The following is a 23,301-nucleotide window of genomic DNA, read 5'->3' as shown; positions in this document are numbered from 1 at the left end:
CGATAAGTGTAGCCACGATTAATTTTAAGTCAAAATGCCCGGTGTTAAATGCATACGTCAGAGTTTCACTTTTGAGTATAAGCTCAAAGTTATCGCTTGTGCAGATGAAATTGGAAACTGAGCAGCAGCAAGAGAATTTGAAATCAACGAATCTGTGATCCACTACTGGTGAAAGAAAAAAGTTATCATGACAAAGCTGCCTAAATGCCAACGTACCTGCTGTACTGACATCGCCAAATTTCCTGCATTGGAAAGAACATTCAAAGAGTGGATCATTAGTCGAAGAGAAAACAGCCACACAGTCACCGCTGTCATGATCCGTCTAAAGGCCAAAGAACTGTCAAGGCAGATGAATGTCGCTTACTTTGTAGGAGGACCGAGCTGGTGTAGCAGATTTATGCACTGAAATCGCCTATCTGTGCGTTTGAGAACAACAGTGTGGGTCAGAAGCTGCCGGAAAACTGGGAAGAGAGGAGACCCATGTCCTTCTTCGACAGAACCTCTCCGTTCATCTTCGACAGTTTCAGCGCACATATTGACGAAAGTGTTTGCAACACTTTCGAAACTGAACACAAAGCAACTACCGCAGTGATTCCTGAAGGCCTTACCAAGAAATTGCAGCCATTAGACATTTCTGTCAATCGGTCATTCAAGAACCATGTTTGTGAGGAGTGGGAGAAGTGGATGTCTGAAGGAATTCACACCTTCACTGAAACTGGAAAGATGAGAAGGGCCACATACGCAGAAGTCTGCAATTGGGTGATTCATGCGTGGAAAACAGTGAAAGTCATGGCAATCACGAATGGCTTCAGAAAAAGCAGGAATTACAAGTGTTCCCGGTGACACTGAGGACAATGGGAGTGGGGCATCTGAAATCAGCGATGATGAACAAAGCACAACTCTAGATCCTGTCCTCGATGTGCGATTAATTGACCTGTTTAACAGTGACACTGAGGATGAAGACTTTGACGGATTTTGAACTGAACTGATAGCATTTGAAATGAACATTACATTAAAAATTTAATTACCTTGTGAAAAGGTTTTTGAACAAACAAACCGTCATTTTAGTGTAAATTATTCAAGTATGTAAGTATTTTAAGCAAAGACGTGCATTTCTAGGTGTGTAAAATGATTTTGTAAGTCGCTTTAGCTAGTCAAATTAAAAGTATTGTAAGTTGTCTTTTTCAAAACTGCAGCTGTTTTGCCTTTCTTTGTTTGTGCCCCACCTCGCATCCTCCATCAAATCAGCAAATTTTACACTCGTCCCAGCTCCCTTTCAACCTATCTAAAATGGCAGACTTGAACGATTGATCAACCAAATAGCGTTCCACTGCCTTCTGACAACTGTAAACATAAATGAATTGGATATTTAACCTGATAAATTAAAAAATAAGAAGTTCATGGCTAAGGATAATTTTTTCACCTCTGAACTGGCAGCTAAGCAAAAAGTTTATCAATCTTCGGCTTTAATAAAATTTACACTTGAACGGGCTATGCACGGCCATGAGGGCTTATTATCACTCAAACTTTGTGAGTTCACGAATTTCTTTTGTTTTTGGGTATGGGTTATCTGCCAGTGCGGGTAATCTGTTGAAATTTTTTTCTTGTTATTACGAAAAATGACTGATGCGGGTAATCTACCAAGCGGGTAAATGGCCAGAAATTATGGTAGGTGGCCCCCCCCAGGTTTCAAATATCGCACTGTCTAAGGCCGTTTTACAGTTGATTGCACCATGTCAAGTTAGTTATTCTTTGAATTTCTGAAGCAAGTACTCAATATCTTACTGCAGAAATGATCTACATTGAATAGAGTTTTGCATGAACGTTTTTATATATAGAAGCTAATTATCTAAATAGCTCATTTCCCGGAGGTTTCTGCTTATACAGGTTTAACCATACTTGATTGCCGAAAACTGAGGATATATTGAAAATCACAAAATTGATGAGCTGTATGAATTTTCGAATTATGATTCAAGCCGTGATTAAAAGTTTTGGACGACATTACACAAGACTGGGAGTTCTGCAGTCATTAATATCTCATTCGAAAGGGAAGAAAGGTCACTTTGGTCACCCATCCAAGCAGGAGCCCTGCCGAACTGGGCTTAACTTTGCTGAGCGAAGGAGACGCGGTGCTGCCCTTGTGGTACTATAGTATTGTGCAAAAGTAATGAGAGCGTAATTCAATGAAATTCGCGAATTTCAGGCCTTTTCAATGAAAAATGGCGAAGTTTTGTTCACCTCGAAAGTTTGAAGAAAATTCAACGAATTTTCCCGCTGCCCATTGTTTTAGTCGACACCAATTTTCAAGCAGTAATTTGTGTCTACTGATAATTTGGCCCAATTTTTCGAGCAAAAATTCGCTCTCCTCGAATTTTCCTTCGAACTTTCCAGCAAAAATTCGCTCTGTTCCTTAAGTCTCCCATCGATTCACAGTAGTAAGATAAATTAAGCCAGAACAAAACAAGGACATGCGCAATAAAAATGTTAATATCATTGTGAGTGATAGTAATATCTCAAAGCCTTTTCTCAGAAACTTACCTTGCCTATGTCCAGAGAAAGCTGATATCACTTTGTTTGTTGCAGTCTTAAAGCTTGCAAGCTCTAATGGTCTGTTTCCCAACCTGTTTTCATTGAACAGGAATTACTACTTGCGGAAGTACTTGCGGTGCAGCCACAATGAACCCAGGCTCTGCAGGACCTTGCGATATTACCATCGAAGGTTCGAAGCTATTATCAAACTATTCAGGCCAGTCTCTTACAGATCTGTTTAAGGTATCATGGTAGGTGCATTTTTACGAAAAATGCGAAAAATCTTTTTTTGGCTGTTCAAATTGAGAAGATTGTGATAAATATTTTGTAAAAAGAATGGGGGAAAGGGCTTTTTTAATTTTTAAGTTAAAGCAAAAAAACTATTTTTGAATATTTTAACCCCTAACAGCGCGTTGACGCCTCTACTTAAAATTCACCGCCAGTTGTCACAAGTAATGCGAATTGCGGTGTGATATTTCATTTATGCACACGAACTGTTCTTGATCTGGTTGTTTCATCGCAAGTTGGCTTTAGTTCTTGTCAAATTTTCTGTCTGTGAGGACAAAAAATTCTTGCCCAGTTTTGTCTTCGAAGAGGCCAAAGAGGCGAAAATCTGGTGGAACCCACAGGTTCAGCGTCGAACAAGATCTTTGGCTCTGAGCGACCGTGGGTCGCACTGTAACCAAGAAGAATGGTTGAAGGAACTCAAGGACACTAGTCCCGCCAATGAAGCTAAAGGACAAAATACAACAAGTGCTAGTCGCAAGAAATTGTTGTAGAACGGACGCTATTCCGAAACTTCCACAACGAAAGAGTCAAGCGCAGATGTAGATGTTGACAATGTAGACCTCGAGATTTCCTCTTTTTCATGCTTTTTGGCTTCACGAGACATGGTTTCAAAAAATGTCTGGAGAACGAAGGAGCCTAAACTTAAGCAACATAATACCAATGCCACCAACGAAATCTCTTAAGTAAAAGATCATGGCAGTTTAACTTGTAGTTTGTCCCTTCTCGGACGACTTCCTTGTGATGCGGGTTTCCGTGCCAGAATATTAGTCGTCTGTTTATTTCAAGTTGTCATAACCCATTGTTGTGGTAAACTGACCCATGCCGACATCTGTCAGTGCAGAGGGAATTTTTAACACCTATTCATACAAATCTCATAAAAGGTTTTTCATGTTTTTCTTGATAAAATAAAACTGCATATAAGGATGAACATTTTTAGTTCGTTTACGCGCGTCTTCCTATGGAATTGGCTGAAAATCGGCAGGTATGTTCTAGGATACCTCCTTCGAAAAACAGTGTCGGGCTTTGTTTAATTTCGCTTCCGTTTCAAAGTTATGGCCTCTTTCGTAGAAGGAAACGTTCGCATTAAAAATATCAAAGTTTAGGAGGGTGTAGAAAAAAAACCAAACCACATCTGGAAAAACGCAGACACGATTTTTGAGGGTGATGTGTGAGAAAACATCTCCGATGTAAATCGCGCCACTCCGATAATTCACGCGCGGAAGCGAACCAGTTTAAGCGAAGCAGTGTTTCTGGGTATTTCTCTTAATATCACTGCGACAATAACTTTTTAGAAAATTTCAAAGATATGATTGTATTCTATAACTATTAAGCTTTCAGAAAATGTATAGGTTGATGGGGTTTTCTTTCAAAGTGCCAACGTAAGAGCGTGATTTCCACTGTCAATCCACCTACCATAATACCTTAACTCGGCTGAAGACTTTTTAACTTGCAGTTTTAGTAACATTCAAGCTGTATTGATTGTTATAAATCAGTTACGCTTCCTCCCCCCGTTAGTGTTCATACAAAAACAAAATCTTAGCGGGAGGGTTAGCATAGCAGAGAACTGTCATCATAAATAATGAGGTGCTCTTGCATGGAAAATAATTCTAGGTGAGGTATTGAAATAAATGACAACACACACAAGTGAAGGTAAACTTTTATTTAGACATTGGCGAATTGACCAGTAGGACATTGGCGAAGCAACTTAGGATGTTGGCCAATCGACCTAAGATGTTGGCGAACGAGACATTGGCGAAACAACTCATTGGCGAAACGACCGGATACCATGTCTTTCCCCTTTGCACTTGCCATCCGAACATCTCTGCACTTTTCCTTCCCTAATCCCATTTCTTTGCACTTCCAACATGCTCAAGTACGGTCGCATGTCTCCATCTCTAATTTATGAGTGTGAAATAAAGAGGGATTGTCGCGAATAATATTCTATCCATCATGGCAGGCGGACAAGAACGTGGCGAACGTGATAACAGCTGAGGGGACTGGGCATGTGGAGACCTGGCACTAGATAAACAACATGTCTGCTTGTCCATTGATCACTGAATTTGATGTCACTTTGGATGAATTCTGAGGTGACGTAGGCCTTCAAAAAGACCTTATTAAGAATTTTACTTTCATTCGAGTTCACCCGGACTAGCGGTCCGACTTTTGTACCTGCCTTGCCAGCACCGTGACGTGGCAAAGCTTAAGTTAGCGAGTTCGTGTCATTGAAAACAATCAAAGGATTCAAATTCTCTACGTTCTTTGCCATGAAAGACAGATGAACACATTAACAACAGCGAATTTCATAGAGGAGTAAAGCGTCAACGTGACTGCGATTGTTCACAAGAGAATGATACATTGATGGCTCCATACTGGTCAGCGCTCTGCACTGCAATGTTTCGCATACTGCAAGCGGAATTATCTCTCTGGTAAGGAATTGTCGTTCTGGTCTTGAAAATGTCACGAATTTTCGTCCTTTGTTTTAAAGAAATAACGCTCAAGACATTGCGAAAAGACGCTTGAATTTTCCGGCAAATTTTCTTCAAAATTTTGCAGAGACAAAGAACGAAATTTGCGCATTTCACTCATTACTTTTGCACAATACTGTATGACTCTATGTTGGATGATTGTTGTTGTTGTTATTATTATTATTATTTTTAAGATCTCTCAAAAGGAAAAGAAGAAAGGAAAAAATCACTGATTAGATATTGCCTAGGAAAATAAAGAATGAAAAAAATAGGAATGAAAATGAGAATCCAATTATACTTGCTTTGCTGATTAGACAAGCCATATAATTGTCTTGGCGAGGATCAACAATAGATCGTTTTCACGTGACGTCAACACTTCCTAAAATTCAAAACTAAAGAACCACCAAAGTTTTTATCCTTATCAGGCATAAGAGGCGGTATATTTATATCTTTTTACAATTTTACAGCTCAGTAGCGTGCTTCATTTGGAATCCAGAGAATTTTGAATTTCAGGGTTATGGAGGTGCGTGACACAAGGCTACGATCGAGTTTGTTGAAAAATGTATACTTATCTCATGATTTTGAGCCTTTTTAGAAGTTAGAGCATTATAAAAAGTGCTTATGTAAATGCTTGTTTGATCAGTACTGATAATCGCCTAGATAGCCAAAGTAAGTTCCAGATGTTTTCAATATTTTCTGGCCGCCATATTGGTGTACCACGGAGGTACACCAACATGGTGTTTTCATACTGGGCTCTGTAAATATCTGCGAAACATTTCGATGAATATCTGAAGTTTGGGGAAACACACAGGCCTAAAACTGGGAGAAAATTCTTATTTAGTTATCTTCTACCACATCATAACTTCATAACTTTTTCCACTGGATGGTTTTCGATTTATTTTTTTATTGCGTGACAGTGAAAACAATCTATATCTTCATGAATGTTTTCAACATAAGGTGTTACATCTCCTCATGTATTCTCTTACTGTTGCATTTTGCCAGTGGGTTACGGATTAAAACCTCAAGTCAGTGGCATCAACATTTTCACTGTTTACAGACGATCCATTTCTAAGTTGAGTGGCTCATAGCCACTTTGATTATTTACCAGCATGTGGGATTCCTTCCCTATGAAGCAAATTTAGGAATGCAATGCCTTCGCATGATACGAGGCCAATAAAACAAGCACATATGGTAAATTCCACAGGAATGAAAGTGTGACTTGCAAAAAAAATAAACAGTGAAACTTAATATTTCTTAAGGGACTTGTTTTTACCAAATTTATCCTGAGATAACTTTTTACATGGAAACTAAACTTCGAATGGTCGGTATTACCCTGTTTAGAACAAAAATGCCATGACTTAATTAAACAAGACACAATTCTCAATCATTGGAATTTATTAAAAAAATTTTAAAAAATGTTCACTGACTATATAGAGTTAAAACTTTTGAGCTTTTGGCCGTCAGACTGCATCCTTCAATGGATAAAAATGGAAAACTAGTGAGACAATCTCAGATAGTGCAAAGTGCAATTGATAGCTCTGGCATGGTAGTCCAATAAGTACTCACCCCTGCTCGGTTCACTTCCAGTTTGTATCTACCTTGGTAGTCTGCTAGGGCTTTTCCCCTTAGCAGTGTGTATGTTTCAAGGTTGTATTTTAATTCAAGGTCCAAAAATTACATACAAATTACTACTGGGGTTTTACGTCAATTTTCATTCATTTTAATTTCAATAATACGTTGAAGCAGCAAACGTGACAATTTAGCTCTTCACGCCAACTTTGTAACTTGATACGTTTGTTTTCCTTGCAAAGGCATGTAATATGAAACCCTTGTTTTCTCTAAAACACATGGAAGATGTGCTTGTTTTTTGAAGGTAAATGAAAGATAAATATCTGATGTAGTGATAAAGAAACGGAACAGAAATGATATTGTTTAACTAAAAAATGCAAATTTGCTTACCACCGATGAACAAGAACTAATTTAATTATCAGATAGTCACAAAATACCACTTTCTTTTTTTGTTGTCACCTTTGTTGTTAACAATAAACCAATTCAAAATTAACACACAATGACATCGATGGCTGAGAAGCATTTCAACAAAAAGTATTGAAGATAAACAGCACCACTTGGCCAATATGAATGGGTCTCCTTGAAGACTGATTAAATTAATTTGCCCTCTCATTAGGTGCCACCGCATCTACAGCAATATTTGAGCACTTTCCTGGCTTCTTTTGTCACAAATTTACAATTTGCGGAGTATTAAAGCCACTAACTTGGGAACTTTTTGGTCTCTCTTATAGACACAATTAAGGCAAGAAACAACAAGCCGCTAAGGAGAAGCAATACATTTGAACCCTGACAAACACACTATTGTAGATTGAAAACAGCAGATGATATTTGTTAAACCGACCTGTGTGTAATTCTAAAAGCTACGCAGCCACAGTAACGTTCACTTTTGCAATAAAAAGGGACAATTGGCAGTACCTGAAAAATAACTGCCATTCTTGGTCACATGACATGACACATAAAATACTGCATGGAAAGATAGTGTATTACACTAACGATGCTAAAACGCATGTGTCTTGCATGTTGAATTTTACCATAAGGAAAACCACTCAACATTTGTGCACGATTCCGTATGAAATGTATCCTCCACCTAATTTAGAAACCACGAACATTAACTAATCTACGTATGCGTTTAGAGCAAATTAGTTGTGTTCTAAAGAGTATGGTACCACAAGGAGAGCAAGGGGTTACCTGAAACAAATATATAGCTTTGCGATGTTCACACCTAACTGACGGCGATAAAACGTTTTACGTAGAGTACACGTGTACCTTTCCCACCCCACCCCCACCACTTCCTTGCCTCTAGACTAATTAATTAATTGAAATTGATTAATTAAACATTAAAGTTTACACCTTAGCGCCATAAGGCCATAGGGCCATAGCACCTTAGCAGCAGGCAGCCCCCATAACCATTCCAATAGTGCACTCTGCACTAAAAATGACAACTACAAATATATACAAAAATAAGTGGGACTATAAAAAGAACAAATTAAAATGGAAAAAATGTAAGTGACAATAATGTTGAAACCCCTTGCACAGGACTTCACATTCCTCGTGTGTTGTTTTTCCTAGTTTCAAAGGATCTGCCAGTTTCACCTACATAACTCCATGGGCAGTGGGCAAAAGATACTTTGTAGACCACATTTAATTGCAATTCAATCGAAGGTTGGGATTTAGGAGAGGGAAATGCCTGTTGTAATGTCTTGACTGGCTTGCTAACAACTCGAATATCATGTTTTTGAAGAAGTCTAGTTAGAGGCTGGGAAATTCAATTAATGTGAGCGTGGAATCAGAGGGTATGGCCCATTTGAAAAACATACAAACAAGTTCCTCAGGTGCTGGCGTTTGTACGCTGGGTAGAAGATTTCTTCTTTAGAATGTTGGAGATGACATTTTGGAGGTAATTGTTAGCTCGTAAAGCATCGGTGACATGAATTTCAACCCAATGTGGTCTACAAAAGGGCTTTGAGTTTAAAAAAAAGTATATCACATTTCACATCTACCTAAGGGCTATTTGTAGCTGAAAAAAGACAAACACTGGTTTTTCCACTTCTGCCCCCAAAGTTTAATTTTGCTTGAATTTTGGTGACATTTGCTCTTGACAGTGACACTGTGTAGTGGTTAGCAATATGCTGCTATTCTGACGTTCCTGGAACAGGTTCATTAAGCTTGATTCGGTCACAGTAGAAAAATTTTGTTTTCATTTTACTCGCGTACATGGTAGCGTAGTTGAATTATGTCAATGTCAACCATAGCACTCACGTGGTGTGTAAACCATGCCTTGCGTGATGCTCAGAATGTGTGCACATTAACAAAAGTGGGCACTGTCCTGAAGATAGGTGGGAGGGAAGCCTAAAGTTCTCTATGGCTGGCTGGTTAAGAGTTTTGGGAAAAGTGATGGCAAAACCTTCCACCTCAAGAAATGTAACATCAAGCCTTATTTTATCAAAGTTTTATTTTTATTCTTCAGGAATATTTGAAGAGTTTCCATACTACAAACCTAAAGAAAATCTCTAGTAAAAATTTCCTTTGTTTAAGAGTGCTCATTAGTACAAGACTAAAATGCCACTGAAGACACTAAAAAACGTCCAAACATTTAAAGTGAAATTTCTGGATGTACTGCTTGATTAGCTTCCTTTTTTGGTGGGAAGAGTCCCTGATTAGACAAATTCTAATTGCAAACACTTGTGTGTGAAAAGCAAGTGTCAAGTTACTATGTGTGACCAAAAATAAACATAGCTTGTATTTAATTGGTTGCAAATTAATTTGGGCTTTCATCGGGTGCCACGGAGTCTGCAGCAATATTTGAGCACTTTCCTGATTCTTTTGTGACAAATTTATAATTTGCCTGCGTAACAAGCATTCCCCCTGCCTCACCAATTTTTTGCTCTCGCTCCAATTTACGTGCAGTCAGAATGCAGAAAAGCTCTTTGTATGGGAATGCTTGCTACACAGGCTATAAACTAAAGCCACTAACTCAGGAACTTAAAGGTCTCTCTAACAGATGCAATTGAGGCAAGGAATAAACAAGCCACTAAGGAGAAGCCAAGCATTTCACTTCTTTATTTGAACCTTGACAAACACAGTATTGCAGTTTGAAAACAGAAGATGATATCATTTTGTTGAACCAACCTGTGGGTAACTCTAAAAGATACGCAGCCACAGTAACGTTTCACTTTTGCACTAAAAAGGGAGGAGTGGCCCTACCTGAACAATGACTGCCGTCCTTGGTCACATCACATGACATATAAAACTAGTGAGACAATCTCAGATAGTGCAGAGTGCAATTTATGGCTCTGACACAGTAGTCACACAAGTCCTCACCCCTGCCTTTCTTTCCCTTGGTAGTCAACTACTGTTATTGTTTGTCAAGACGGTTTTGAATTTATTGCAGAGGGATGTTTTTACAATCTTTTTTGATATGCTGGGATGTACCACTTAAACTTGAACTGAAAATGACAAAACACTCGTAGAACTTTGGAGTTGTCCATAATTTACATAAAGTTGTTTACAGTGTAATTCAAGTGACCAGTTTCCTTACTTCAAAACTTCATAATTCTGGCAGAATGTTTTAATGACCATTTTGATATGCTGTTGATGGCGTCAGGTTGGGATTTGTCGCATCAGGTCGCTTGCTCTTTCTTTTGAGTGGAAACTTGTTTACATAAAACATTTAAGTGACACATCATGAACAAAACATCCCTGTGCAACGTTAACACTTTTTGCATTTTAACCTTTTAACTCTCAAGTCATGATTTGGCTTTTTCGCTTCCTAGCGCACCATCTTATTAACATTGGACTTTATTCTGCTGGCCTGTGTCTCTATGAATTTAAGTGCTTGTTTTGATAGTGTTTTCCATTTCACAGCTATGAATGAAAGTAATGAAATTTTATGTGGGGATATTGACCTCTTTCTGTAGCAATTCATCAAACTGTTATTTGTAGAGCATGCATAGCAGCAATCGCACACATAACTTAAGCAGTTGTGAAGTCACTTTGTGAGTTTGCAATATACCCAGCTCCCAGTTGGCTTGATAACTCAGTTGGTAGAGCACTGAACTGGTATCGCAGAGGTCATGGGTTCAAATCTGGTTCAAGCCTGAGTTTTCTTGAGGCTTTAGTTTCACAACTGCTCAAGTTGTGTATACATGTATTTAACTGTGATGATCAATCACGTCTTCATATCTTTCTCCACAGTTCAAATATGTGACCGGATATCCGTTCAAACGCTTAAAAATCATTTGCTTACTGTTTGCCATCTGTTTGTCATCTGTTTGTACTCGATGAGATGCCGTTCGAACGGATTGGATCATCCATTAAGAAAAAAGTCTAGTCATTCAAATGGCAGCTGCTATCCGTTCAAAAAAATCTTCATCCGTTCAAATGGCTGAGGTTGCCCATTCAAATAATATCTTTGTCTGTTTGAAAAAAATGGTCATCCATTCGAAAAAATAGTTATCCGTTCGAAAAAAAATTGCAGCCATTTGAACGGCTGATGTTATCCATTTGAAAGGAACTGCAGTGATTCAAACAGCTAATGTCACCCATTCGGGAAAATAGTATTCAGCTGTTCAAACGGCTGCTGCTATTCATTCACGCAAAACTAATCAGTCGTTCAAATGGCTGGGATTATCTGTTCAGAAGGAACTTTATACAGCTGCCCGAATGGCTGTGTTCGTTTAAAACAAACATTCAACCTTTCTGATTCAAATGGCCACGTTTATCCATTCTGAAAGAAAAACTGTATTTAAAATCACAGTTCAAGAAATAAATACTTTGAACAGATGTCATAATGGCTCATGTTATGCTGTTATGATTGTGTCAAGCAGATTGTCAAGGAAACTTTAAATGATAGTAATTAAACCAGCACAACCCGTGTCAAGAGAAAGGGCCTCTCCCCTATTTTTTCGCTCGCCGTTTTTCGTGCTGCACCCCAATTAACTGAACTAAACAAACTTAAAACTCAGACTCTAAAGGGCCATTGGAAAAGACGTTCTTTCTTTCTCTTTGAAAAACTCAAATCTGGAATATTACAATGAACCAAATCGATTGACAGGTATTACCAAAAGACAGACAGGACATAATGTTAAAATAAACTTGGTGCTCTACTCTGAGGAGAGATGTTGAAACAAGACACTGTTACTGTTTACTAGTGAGTTCTGTCGAAGTGCACTTGATCTCTATCAACAAAACTTGTGTTACAGGTCACGCACAACGGGTCGATGATTGGTATGCAAATTTCCGCACATTATTGCGAAGAGACAGATTCGGGTCTGTGATGGAAAACAATTATTGCCGGTTCTATTCTGTTAACAGCTTTTGGTGTCCATTTCTAAGTTTTGTCAAGTTTTGAAAGCAGAAATGAAGAAGTGTGTAATAAGAATTACAGCTATAGACCTACGAAAGGGGAGCAAAAACACGTCCTTTATCAAAACATCAAGATCTCCCGCATTTTCACCATTTGTTCAATACGAACCCTTTTCTTTGGCCGTTCAAATGCCTGGAATAATATGATCCAAATATTTCTTTAGCCGTTCAAACAACTGGCATCATCCGTTCGAAATTTTTCGTCAGCCGTTTGAATGGCTGGCATCATCTGTTTGAAATTCTTCATTAGCCGTTCGAACGGCTGGCATCATCCATTGGAAATTTTTCGTTAGCCGTTCATTCACAGTTCTTTGTTTGCCGTTCAAATGGCTGGCATCATCTGTTTGAAATTTTTCCAGTGCCGTTCGAACGTTAATAGCATCCGTTTGACATTTTTCCGTGGCTGTTTGAACGATACTCAAAACCGTTTTGAATGGCTGGAACATCCCTTTCCCATCCGTTCGTTGGCCGTTCGCCAGCCGTTCATTTCGACTGTTCAACGGATATCCGTTAGTGACGTTTTTGAGTGAGAAGTCACATATATTATCTTTCAAATATTCACTTGCAAGAGATGTTTTTGTCAGAAAACAAAATAACTCAATAAATATGGAGATTTAAATTCTATTTCTGTAGCCAAAAGGACTCCATAGTTCTTACAGAGACAGCCTCTTAGCATCTCTATAACAGATTTTAACTGGCATTATTACACATGTGAGAACTCATCACAACATAAACATACTTGATATAGGTGCTTTCTTTGTCTTGAAACATGTCACATAAAGGATTACCATCAAGCTGTATGGTAACAAGCTGAGTCAACGTTTTAATCTTGTCCAGGTCTTCTACTGCTCTAAGCTAAGAAAAAAAACACATTTTAGACAGAGAGAAGTTAGAAAACTGTATGTTTGAAGGTGGCTGAACACAGTTTTCTCCATTCTTCAGCTTTTCTACTTTGATGGATCAATACTACCTAAAACAAGAGGCTAGAACTCAGAACCAAGTAAAAACACTGTAACAATTATAGTTCAGGAGGCAAATATTATTATTTTTTGTAATAATAATAATAATAATAATAATAATATAACAATAATTAAAACAACAAAATTACAATTATAATAAGAACGTTCCCAGCAACCTTTGCAGCTGAAAAATTTGCAAGACACACAACTCTGTTAGTTTAAAGTCCGGGAGGTTGCCACATTATAAGAAAATAACTCTTGCCATGAAATATGTATTTTCTACAAACTTGGTGTGATGTTGAAGATTTAAATCTGAGATGGGATCTGATTAAAATGGAGATTAGTGGTTTTATCGCAAAACATTCCAAAAACAAATCTAGAGAGAGAAAATCCACTGAAACTATTCTCCAGAACCGCATTAATGATCTGTTTAAAAGAGCTGAAGCAGATTGAAATAACAAACATAAAATTTGTGAAATTCAAAGCATCAGACTATGCCTAAAGAGGATTATGCAATACACAACAAAAGGTGCAATTCTAAGAGGTAAGGTGAGGTGGTACGAAGACAGCGAACGCAACACCTGTTACTTTTATGACCTTGAGAAAAGAAATTATGGGGGAAAAAAAGACAATTGCAAAATTAAAACACTCAAACAGTACCGTCACAAACGATCAATTCAAGATTCTTCAAGAGCAAATGGAATATTATAAAGCTCTTTACACTTTAGCTACGCATCCTGAAAACTCAAATGATGCAGGCTCCGCTTTCTTTGAAAACATTACCCCTCTAGAGAAAAAGGACCAGTAAATCTGAAGAATGCCTAAAAGCCTTAAATGATTTCCAAAACAAAAAATCGCCAGGAACAGATGGATTACCTGCAGAGTTTTATAAATCACTCCAGTCCTTTTGAGTTACATTAACTCTAACAACATGATGTTTCAACATGGTATCAGCAAGATAATTTCTGCGGAACTTGTATTCATGCAGGAAAAAAACGCAAAAAGGGGATAGTTGAGCTTGATGTCACTTACTTGTTTTTTTAAATTATCATTTAACCCTTTGTTGGGGGGAGGGGGTGTGAGGAGGGAAGCAACTTTTTGCAGATCTGTGGCTCTTAGCATTAGCTTTTTAGAGTGGCTTTGTTTTACAGTATTTACAGTTCCCTCTTTTGGGATATTGGGTGATTTTCCATCATTCCGTCTTTCAAGATTTCGGGTGATTTTCCATCATTCCGTCTTTTAAGAATTCGGGTGATTTCTGTCATTGCATCTTTTAGGATTTCAGGGCATTTTCTGTCATTCCGTCTTTTAGGATTTCATGGGATTCTCTGCGGTTCCGTCTTTCAGAATTTAGGGTCATTTTCTGCTGTTCCACTCTTCCGCCTTTTGGAATTCGGGGTCATTTTCCGCCGTTCCGCAATTACGTATTTTAGGATTTGGGGCCATTTTCCGGCATTCCGTGATTCCGCTGTTCTGCTGTTCTGCCGTTGTGCTGTTCTGTCATTCCAGCTTTTAGGGTTGCCCATCATCACTGCAGCTCAATGCATGGGATTTGATGTGTTTATAGCGATTGTAAAGGGGAAACTGTTCGGTAAAAATTGTTTTCTGGCTACTTTTTTCAAGCCTTTTTTTTAAAAAGATTGAGAGAACACTTGTTTCAAAGTTTCTTCACAAGTCGAGTGATCTGTTGAAGGTAGGTAAACTTTATTAACTTTCCATGGGTTGATTTTGTTTTCCCGTAAATTGATTTTGTTTCACCATGAGTTGATTTTGATTTGCCATGAATTGATTGTTTTCCCATGAAGAGTAAATTTTATCTTGCTTTGAGTCGATCTTTTTTCACTGTGAGTTGATTTTGCTTTGCTGTGAGTTGATTTTATTTTGCGTGACTTGACTCAATTTGGCTGTTTCAAGTTGACTTTTGTTTTGCCATGAATTGATTTTGTTTTGCTTTAAGTTGATTCTGTTTTACCTGAGTTTATTTTGTATTGCGGTAAGTTGATTTTGTTTTACCTGAGTGGATTTTGTTTTGCCGTGAGTTAATTTTGCTCTGCTGTGAGATAATTTAGTTTCATTTAGTTTTGCCATGAGTTAATTCTGTTTTGCCGTGAGTTGATTTAGTTTTGCCATGAGCTGATTCTATTTTTGCTGAGTTTATTTCATTTCACTGTGAGTTGATTCTGTTTTACCTGAGTTTATTTTATTTCACTCATGTAGCTGCGTTTCAATTCCCCGTGAGTTGATTTTGTTCTGCCATCAGTTTCATTTTGTTTTGCAGTCAGTTGATTTAGTTTCGTCGTGAGTTGGTTTTGTTTTGCCGTGAGTTGATTCTGTTTTGCCATGAGCTGATTTTGCTTGGCTTTCAGTTGATTTTGTGTCTCCCTGAGATAATTAATTTTAGTTTTGCTCAGAGTTGATTTAGTTCCCCTGTGAATTGATTCTGTTTTGCCATGAATTGATTTTATTTTGCCGTGAACTGATTTTGCTTTGCTATGAGTTGATTCTGTTTTACCTGAGTTTATTTTATTTCACTCATGTAGCCACGTTTCAATTCCCCGTGAGTTGATTTTGTTCTGCCATCAGTTTCATTTTGTTTTGCCGTCAGTTGATTTAGTTTCGCCGTGAGTTGGTTTTGTTTTGCCGTCAGTTGATTCTGTTTTGCCATGAGCTGATTTTGCTTGGCTTCCAGTTGATTTTGTGTCTCCCTGAGATAATTAATTTTAGTTTTGCTCAGAGTTGATTTAGTTCCCCTGTGAATTGATTCTGTTTTGCCATGAATTGATTTTATTTTGCCGTGAACTGATTTTGCTTTGCTATGAGTTGATTCTGTTTTACCTGAGTTGATTTAGTTGAGCCGTGAGTTGATTTTGCTTAACTATGATGGGAGCATGTAACATGAATCCATTATTCACACAAGTTTGTTTTCAGAACGTAGGCGTGCTGCTTGCAACGACACAATTTTAAACCATACTTTGAATTAAGAACATCTAGTTCTGGAAAGATTTCCTAGCTCTGCTGCATCTCCAGATTAGGCAGTTTATCATATTCTAACATAATAAATAAAAGAAAAATTAATATGCAAGTTATAAAATCAGCAACATGTCAAATTGTCACTGCCAGACTACAGAATGCTAGTTCACAACAAAGATTGAATTACATGTACCCTGCAGGATAAAACAAATGCAAGTGAAAAAATGTTATTTTCAGGCAATTGAAATTATTTGTTGAAGGTCAAGAAAGATTAAATTTTCCAGCTGCCGAACAAAATGCTTTCTGAGACACAACCCTTTCTGAAATACACAAATACAATGTACAAATTTAGTACACCAAAATTTGATACAAACTGTTGTTTAGATTGTTTTGTTTTAACTGGTGCAGTGTAGTGTTTCTTTTCCAGCAGTTCTTCCTCAGCGACCTTAAAAGTGAGATTGCATTTTGAACTCTATCCATTATTGAAATGTTGCAGTTTTGTCAAGATAATGAATCCATGATAGCATTACCTGCATGCGAGACATGACATTTATTTATACTTCTGCTCATAAGTTGGCCACAGTATAATTAACTACAAAACAAACCTAAGCATCAAAATTCAGACTCTTGAACTATAAATTATCTTATTTCTTGCTTTTACTAGAAATCGAAATATTTCCAGGGGTTGTGCAAAAAAATATGAATTTCTGGAGGGGAGGGGGTATATCTTGTGGGCTGATTTTGGAAAAGGGTGCATAGCAAGAAAGGAAACTCCCTTCAGTGAAGGGTATGGTTATTTTCTGGAACTACACATTATGAATCCATATTTGGATTATACAGGATAGGATTTCAGAAAGTGGCTGTTGGTCATATTAACGACCAGCTGCATTAAGGGGGTTTTCTTATAAGAACATGCATGTGTGTTTTGTTTCGTTATGTTTCACTGATTTTCTGTGGCTTTTCCATGGTGGTAAATCCATGGAAATACCATGAATTTAGGTCATATAAAAACCTTGGAAAGGTACTGAGAAACGCTGTAAATGTACAATGAAAGTATTCAACATATTTTTATTGGTTTTCGGTTTACAGTGAGGCAAATACCACACACTATCCCAAGATTAAAAAGCCAATCAGAGCATGCAAAACGCCTATTCACTGAATTGGTATATACTTATCTACAATAGTATATTCTAAAATATTAAGAGTAAATGTCAGTAAAAATCAAAGAAAATTCTAAAAATGTGGCCACAGTCGACAAATCGATTTTGCTCATACTTTGCCAGTTTGAAGGCCTAGGTAAGTAACTGATGGAAATCAAGTTAGTTTTTTGAAATATCCAATATGGCGGCAGAAACCCACGAAAAACGGTTATCACACCGAAAGCTCAGATTTCACTTCGCAATAATCTGAAATTTTACACTTTTCAGCTTCTTGCTACACAGTCGTTTACATCGCTGTGAAACGTTCTCAACTTTAAATGTGTACATTGATTCTTCCTTAATCAAGAGATAGTGATAATTTTTATTTCTTGTGTTTACTGGCCAAACTGAGCCCCGATTAAGTAGACATACTTTTCTAATTAAAACAAAACTCAAAAGTTATGCAAATTCAGTGAGGAAAAAAGTTGACCGGTAGTGCTTCAAATCGTCTGATATTCTAACAAAGGACAGTTCAGTCGATGAATTTTAGGCTTACGGATTCATTTTTGTGGGATCTACTAGCAATTTTGCATGAACGCCAATCAAAAATCGAGAAAACTGCAATTCAGCCCCTTTGAAATTTGATATGTAACGCAACACGCTAAAATAGGTAAGCCATTTTTGTTGGCTTGAGACAGGACAATCAAAGCCTATTAATGTCTTTTACATTTGAAAAGCTTTAAAAGTGGTATTTAACTTAAAAAATCGCCGACAAGAGTTTAAAAAAAGAGAAAAAGAAACACCAAACTTTTAAATCGCACTCTCCATCTTCTCGCTGCCCAATGTCACGCTTGAGCGATTTTCAAGGGAAGCAAATTTGAAACCACTTTTTCACCGTTCAAAATGAGTCAAATTTTAATAACAAGATCTTTGTTGTTGATGTGCGAAATCATGCATTAATAAGAGAAGATTGCCCAGTTAACCCGCCGAACAAAGTATAAAAGGTCCCAATAGTATATACATATTGGAACGATGTTAGGGATTACAAGCTTTATGCCATCGCTAGCCAGTAGGAGGCTATCTATTCCCACAAAAAGTTAATGTTGTATCGATAACCAAGCAAACAACGCACTTATCAAAGAAGAATCGAAGTAAGCTGAATGAGTTAGAGATGCCCCGCGCGAGTTCATTCTTCAATACGGTGGAATTTGTGCCAGCACGCAGTTACGGTCATACCGCTCATACAGTGTAACAAGGATATCAAAAGCCACCAAGTCCTTCAGATTTTATCGCATTGAGACATACGTGAAGAACATTTTTGGCGAATGTGTGCGTTTCGAGAAACCGAGAAACTTCTTGGAATCGACAGTCTCATTAATTGGGTCAGGAGCCCATGACCGGCTCCTGATTAGGTACAGGTCCAGAAGCTGAATCATGTCACTCAAGGATCTGTGGAAATTACACACACGGCAAATGGAAATTTATTCAAGTCTGTGAATTTACTAGAAGATTCACAACAGTTCTTCCCTGTGGGCTCAGGCACGCCAGTGAAGACTGAAGTCTTTGATGAACAGAGAACCAGAAACTCTCCTCAATGATAACAACACATATTCCTCCTTGACTTGCACCTGCTGGCTTGTACTTTAAAATCACTCTGACCGGATAAAAAGCAACACGCCAGTCCTTGTGCTAAAAGTTTTCATCATTGAAGGAAGTCGAGGTATGCAAATACTTTAGGAATAATAAATAAATAATTTCCGTAGTTTTAACGGTCATACCCTCAATGACTAGCCAGAAGCAAGGTAGTCCTGTTCTGGCCCTCTCCTTGTCACGCAACATCGAGAGGGAGGGTCCCTCTCGACGCAAGGAAAAAAAATTGACGCATGCAAGAATATCACCAATGTTGCACACATGCAATTTACTTAATTACATTTGGCCACCTTGTTGCAACATCCAACATCTTACAGGATACTTGCGTTTTCGAATTATTTCTTGTTAACTTATTTGAACTGAAAAGCTTGTTAAACCAGGGTCAAAGAAAGGCTCATCAACTGAATGAGGCAGTAGTTGGTGATATAAAACGATCCACAAGACTACATGATGAAGCATGATAAAGAGTACGCAGCACTGACTTTTTCAGAAGTGTAAACCACAACGTAGGTTAAAGATATACCGACATGTCATTGGCTACAAAAATGCTTCATTCTTCAGTGCTAAATAGCAATGAAAACCAACCGTGGCGTAACAAATTTGGTTTGTAAACAAGGCAATTTTTATCAGAAGTTTTTTCTCATCCCCACCCCAACGTTGTCAATGCAATTCAACTCTTTCTTCTTCCTTTCTCGCCCTGCAAGTTGATCATGAAACTGATACTGACGTCTCTTTTTCCACCCCGATCAATGAGCTGAATGCAAAGGTAGGCTTTTTGTACTGGACGAAGCTTCAAAGGAAAGCAAACTGATAGCTGAATATCGCATAATTTGAAAAAGCGATTGAAGGTTGAGTTCTGGAGAAAGCTCCATCATCTTGTACAGATTTGACGCATCCGCCAAGTCCGTCACGTACTCGCTGCATAGTAGCACCGTGGACTGCAGTGTAAAGCTCTAGTTCGCGTTGTTATTTGAGAAAGCTGAACAGTGCGTTTTAGCCGTCCCGAATATCCTTGCTCCTGCAGTTATCTAAGTGCAAAGGGAATCTAAGAGCAACTGGTGGGGAAATACTTTGAACGCTTCAAACACTCCATCACTTATCCCGAAGCTGCATAAATTACTTGACCTTTGCCACAGATTGTCATTTCCAAGATTGTAGCATCGGCCAAGTGTATCATGTGTGACACAAAACAGGGAGAGTTACGGAGTGATTAAGTTTGGTTCTACTCGTGTTTTTTCGCTATTACAGGCAATTTCTAAGTTAAATACTATTTCTAAAGCGTTTCAAACGTTAAAGACATTAACAGGCTTTGATTGTCCTGACTCAAGCCAACAAAAGATTTTTACCTACCAGTTCGGCCAGAAAACACAAGAAATAAAAATAACCACTATTTCTTGATTAAGGAAGAATCATTGTATACATTTTAAAGTTGAGAACGTTTCACAGCGATGTAAACGACTGTGTAGCAAGAAGCTGAAAAGTGTGAAATTTCGGATTATTGCGAAGTGAAATCTGAGCTTTCGGTGCGATAACCGTTTTCCGTGAATTTCTGCCGTTATATTGGATATTTCAAAAAACTAACTTGATTTCCGTCAGTTACTTACCTAGGCCTTCAAACTGGCAAATTATGAGCAAAATTGATTTTTTTGACCATGGTCACGATTTCTTTGTTTGTTAGTGGCAATTACTCTTAAAGGCTGCAGCAAAGATGATTGTTCAACATTGTCTAAATATTTTCATATGATTAGTGTGCTTCACAGAGTATGGTAAAACAAGGATTGAACACCAGTATGATGAATTTTTGAAACCCACATCAAAAGATCTTGATATTACAACATAAAATGCATCCTCACAAAATACCAAAAATAATTAGGGTAACAGATGGATATCTGCTCCTTTTTTAAAAAAACAGACAGCTGTTCTCGAACAGATCCCACAATCAACTGGTAGAGATGATAATTTGCTTGGGTTCTTGATAGAAGCCCTAGTCTGACTGCTGTGACATACATGCATTTGCTCACTCAATGCAATGCCTTAGAGTGTTTTTTTTGGAGAAAGAAACAGTAAAGGAGCAAATGTTTGCATTAACATTTCCCACCTTTTGGTGAACAAATTAAAACATTACATTTCTTTATCCTTATTTTATTGAGTCTACGTGTAACTATTCCAGTTACTGTTAGCTTTTTAATTCCTGATTGGATTACGAATCAGAGCCTTGTCTTTGTTCCATACCAATTCCAATTACCTTGACTTCAATTGACTGTGAAGCTAAGTCATATAAGATTTAAGAATTTGTTTTCGAAAGTATGTCTGGCATATAGTGAAATATTAAAAACTAGTGAGACAATCTCGGATAGTGCAGAGTGCAATTTACGGCTTTGATACAGTAGTCACACAGGTCCTCAGCCCTGCTGTTCTCTCCCTTGGTAGTCAACTAGGTCTTTTCCCCTTTGCAGAATATGAGCGTACAAAAACTTGATAAGACATAATCTTAGCAGTGCATGTGTGTATGTTTCATGTTTGTATTTTCTTTCAAGACCTAAAAATAATTACCATTTCTTAAGAGAGTTTTAAATTTTATTGTGGTATTTTACATTGAGTTTCGTTCATTTTAAATTGAATATAGAGGTAGCAAATGTGACAATTTTACTTTTCACGCCAACGTTTGTAACTTGATACTTTTGTTTTCCTCACCAATGTGTGTAACAAGACACCTTTGTTTCCACAAAAGTATAAGGAAGATGAATAATTTTTTTACTCACTACTGGAGATAAATAGAACATAAAGTTAAATATCGATAAACAAGAACTAATCTAATTATCAAATAGTTACCTCGAGTCACAGAATAGTGCATTCCTATTCTGTTGCCAGCTTTGGTGTTAACAATAACACCACGTCAAACTAATACACAATGCTATCGAGTAATACAACTGAGGGGCATTTACATGAGAAGTATTGAAGGTAGAGATTGTTACTTGATCAAAATTAAAACCCACATCAGTGAGCGAGTCACCTCATAGATTGATGAAATTAATTGGCGGCTTCAGTAAGTGCCACGGAGTCTGCGGCAATAATTGCAAAGTTTCCTCTGTCACAAATTTACATGTAACTAACTTAAGAAAGTTTCAGCTGAATATGAACTTTTCGTTCTCTTTCATAGAAGAAAGAACAAACAAGCTGCTAAGGAGAAGCAATATGTTTCCATTCTTTATTTGAACCCTGGCAAACACACAATAGTTGTAAAACAGCAGACAACATTTCTTGAATTGAGCTAGGGAAGTTTCCAGAGGATACGCAGTCACAGTAGCATTCTTTGCATTAATAAAAAAAGGATAACTGACATTACCTGAGTGTAGGCGCTCTTCCCAGTCAAAATGAGAGTGTGGTATCACTCAAAAAATAAAAAGTGTAGATCATATATTTATAGATGTATAGATTATATATTTGTTCTACCTGAAGGAAAAGCACTCAACGTTCGTGGGTAATCCCATATGAAATGTATCTTTCGCCTGACATATAGTCGACTTTGACGCTAACTAATCTACACATGCATTTCGAGCAAATTGCTTTTGTTCTTAAGAGAATAGCACCACAAGGATAGAAAGAAATTTGCAAAAACATATATATATATATATATATATATATATATATATATATATATATATATATATATATATATATATATATATATATATATATATATATATATATAGAAAGTTAAAAAATTGTGAGGACGGACAACTTCTGACGTAAAAAAAGATTAAAAAATTTAATAAAAAACATTTCGGTCAGAGACCTTCTTCAGTTATTACAACTTTTAAATAAAAATGAGCTTTAAATAAGATTAAGGTGCTAGTGATTACGTAATTACAAGTGACAATAAAAGTACAAAATCACGTGAAAGAGCAAAAAGTGGTGTTAATTAACAAAGAACAAAAAACAAAATCAACAAAGCGCAAAAATATTGAATCAGTCAAAAACAAACTATTATGAAAATAATCGACAGAGTCTGAGAGATAAAAGCTAAAAACTAAAAGACCCAACTGGCTAAAACAAATAAAATAACCGAAGAGGCAACGCGGCAAGCATTGGAAAAAGTACAACCCTCCCCTACATATAACTGAAAGCATCAACTGTAACAAAATCCCAAAACGAGGCCTTTGGAGCCTGAAAGGGCAAATTAGCAACAAAATCCCTGGAGGGGCCCTTAAATAATATTAATCATAATAAGATCCCTTGACAGGGCCTTTGAGTCCAATCAACACCTAAAAGGCTGACAAAATCCAAGAAAAGGGCCTTTGAACGATCAATCAATAACGTACAATATAGGAGAGGATTTAATTAATTATGACAAATTCTATTTTTGGA

General features: G+C 37.4%; 1 protein-coding gene across 4 annotated transcripts in view; it reads right to left on the bottom strand.

The window, feature by feature from the left end:
* Window positions 1-23,301, bottom strand: part of LOC145484909 (nuclear RNA export factor 1-like) — a 257,953-nt gene that overhangs the window by 153,514 nt on the left and 81,138 nt on the right. For all 4 annotated transcript variants that reach the window (XM_081463536.1, XM_081463537.1, XM_081463539.1 and 1 more), the window contains one exon: window positions 12,955-13,070. In XM_081463536.1, the coding sequence (XP_081319662.1) occupies window positions 12,955-13,070 (116 nt within the window). The remainder of the gene's footprint in view (window positions 1-12,954; window positions 13,071-23,301) is intronic.

Source organism: Orbicella franksi, chromosome 4 (genome assembly GCF_964199315.1).
Source record: "Orbicella franksi chromosome 4, jaOrbFran1.1, whole genome shotgun sequence".
NCBI lineage: Eukaryota > Metazoa > Cnidaria > Anthozoa > Scleractinia > Merulinidae > Orbicella > Orbicella franksi.
This window is presented reverse-complemented; position numbering and strand designations above follow the sequence as displayed.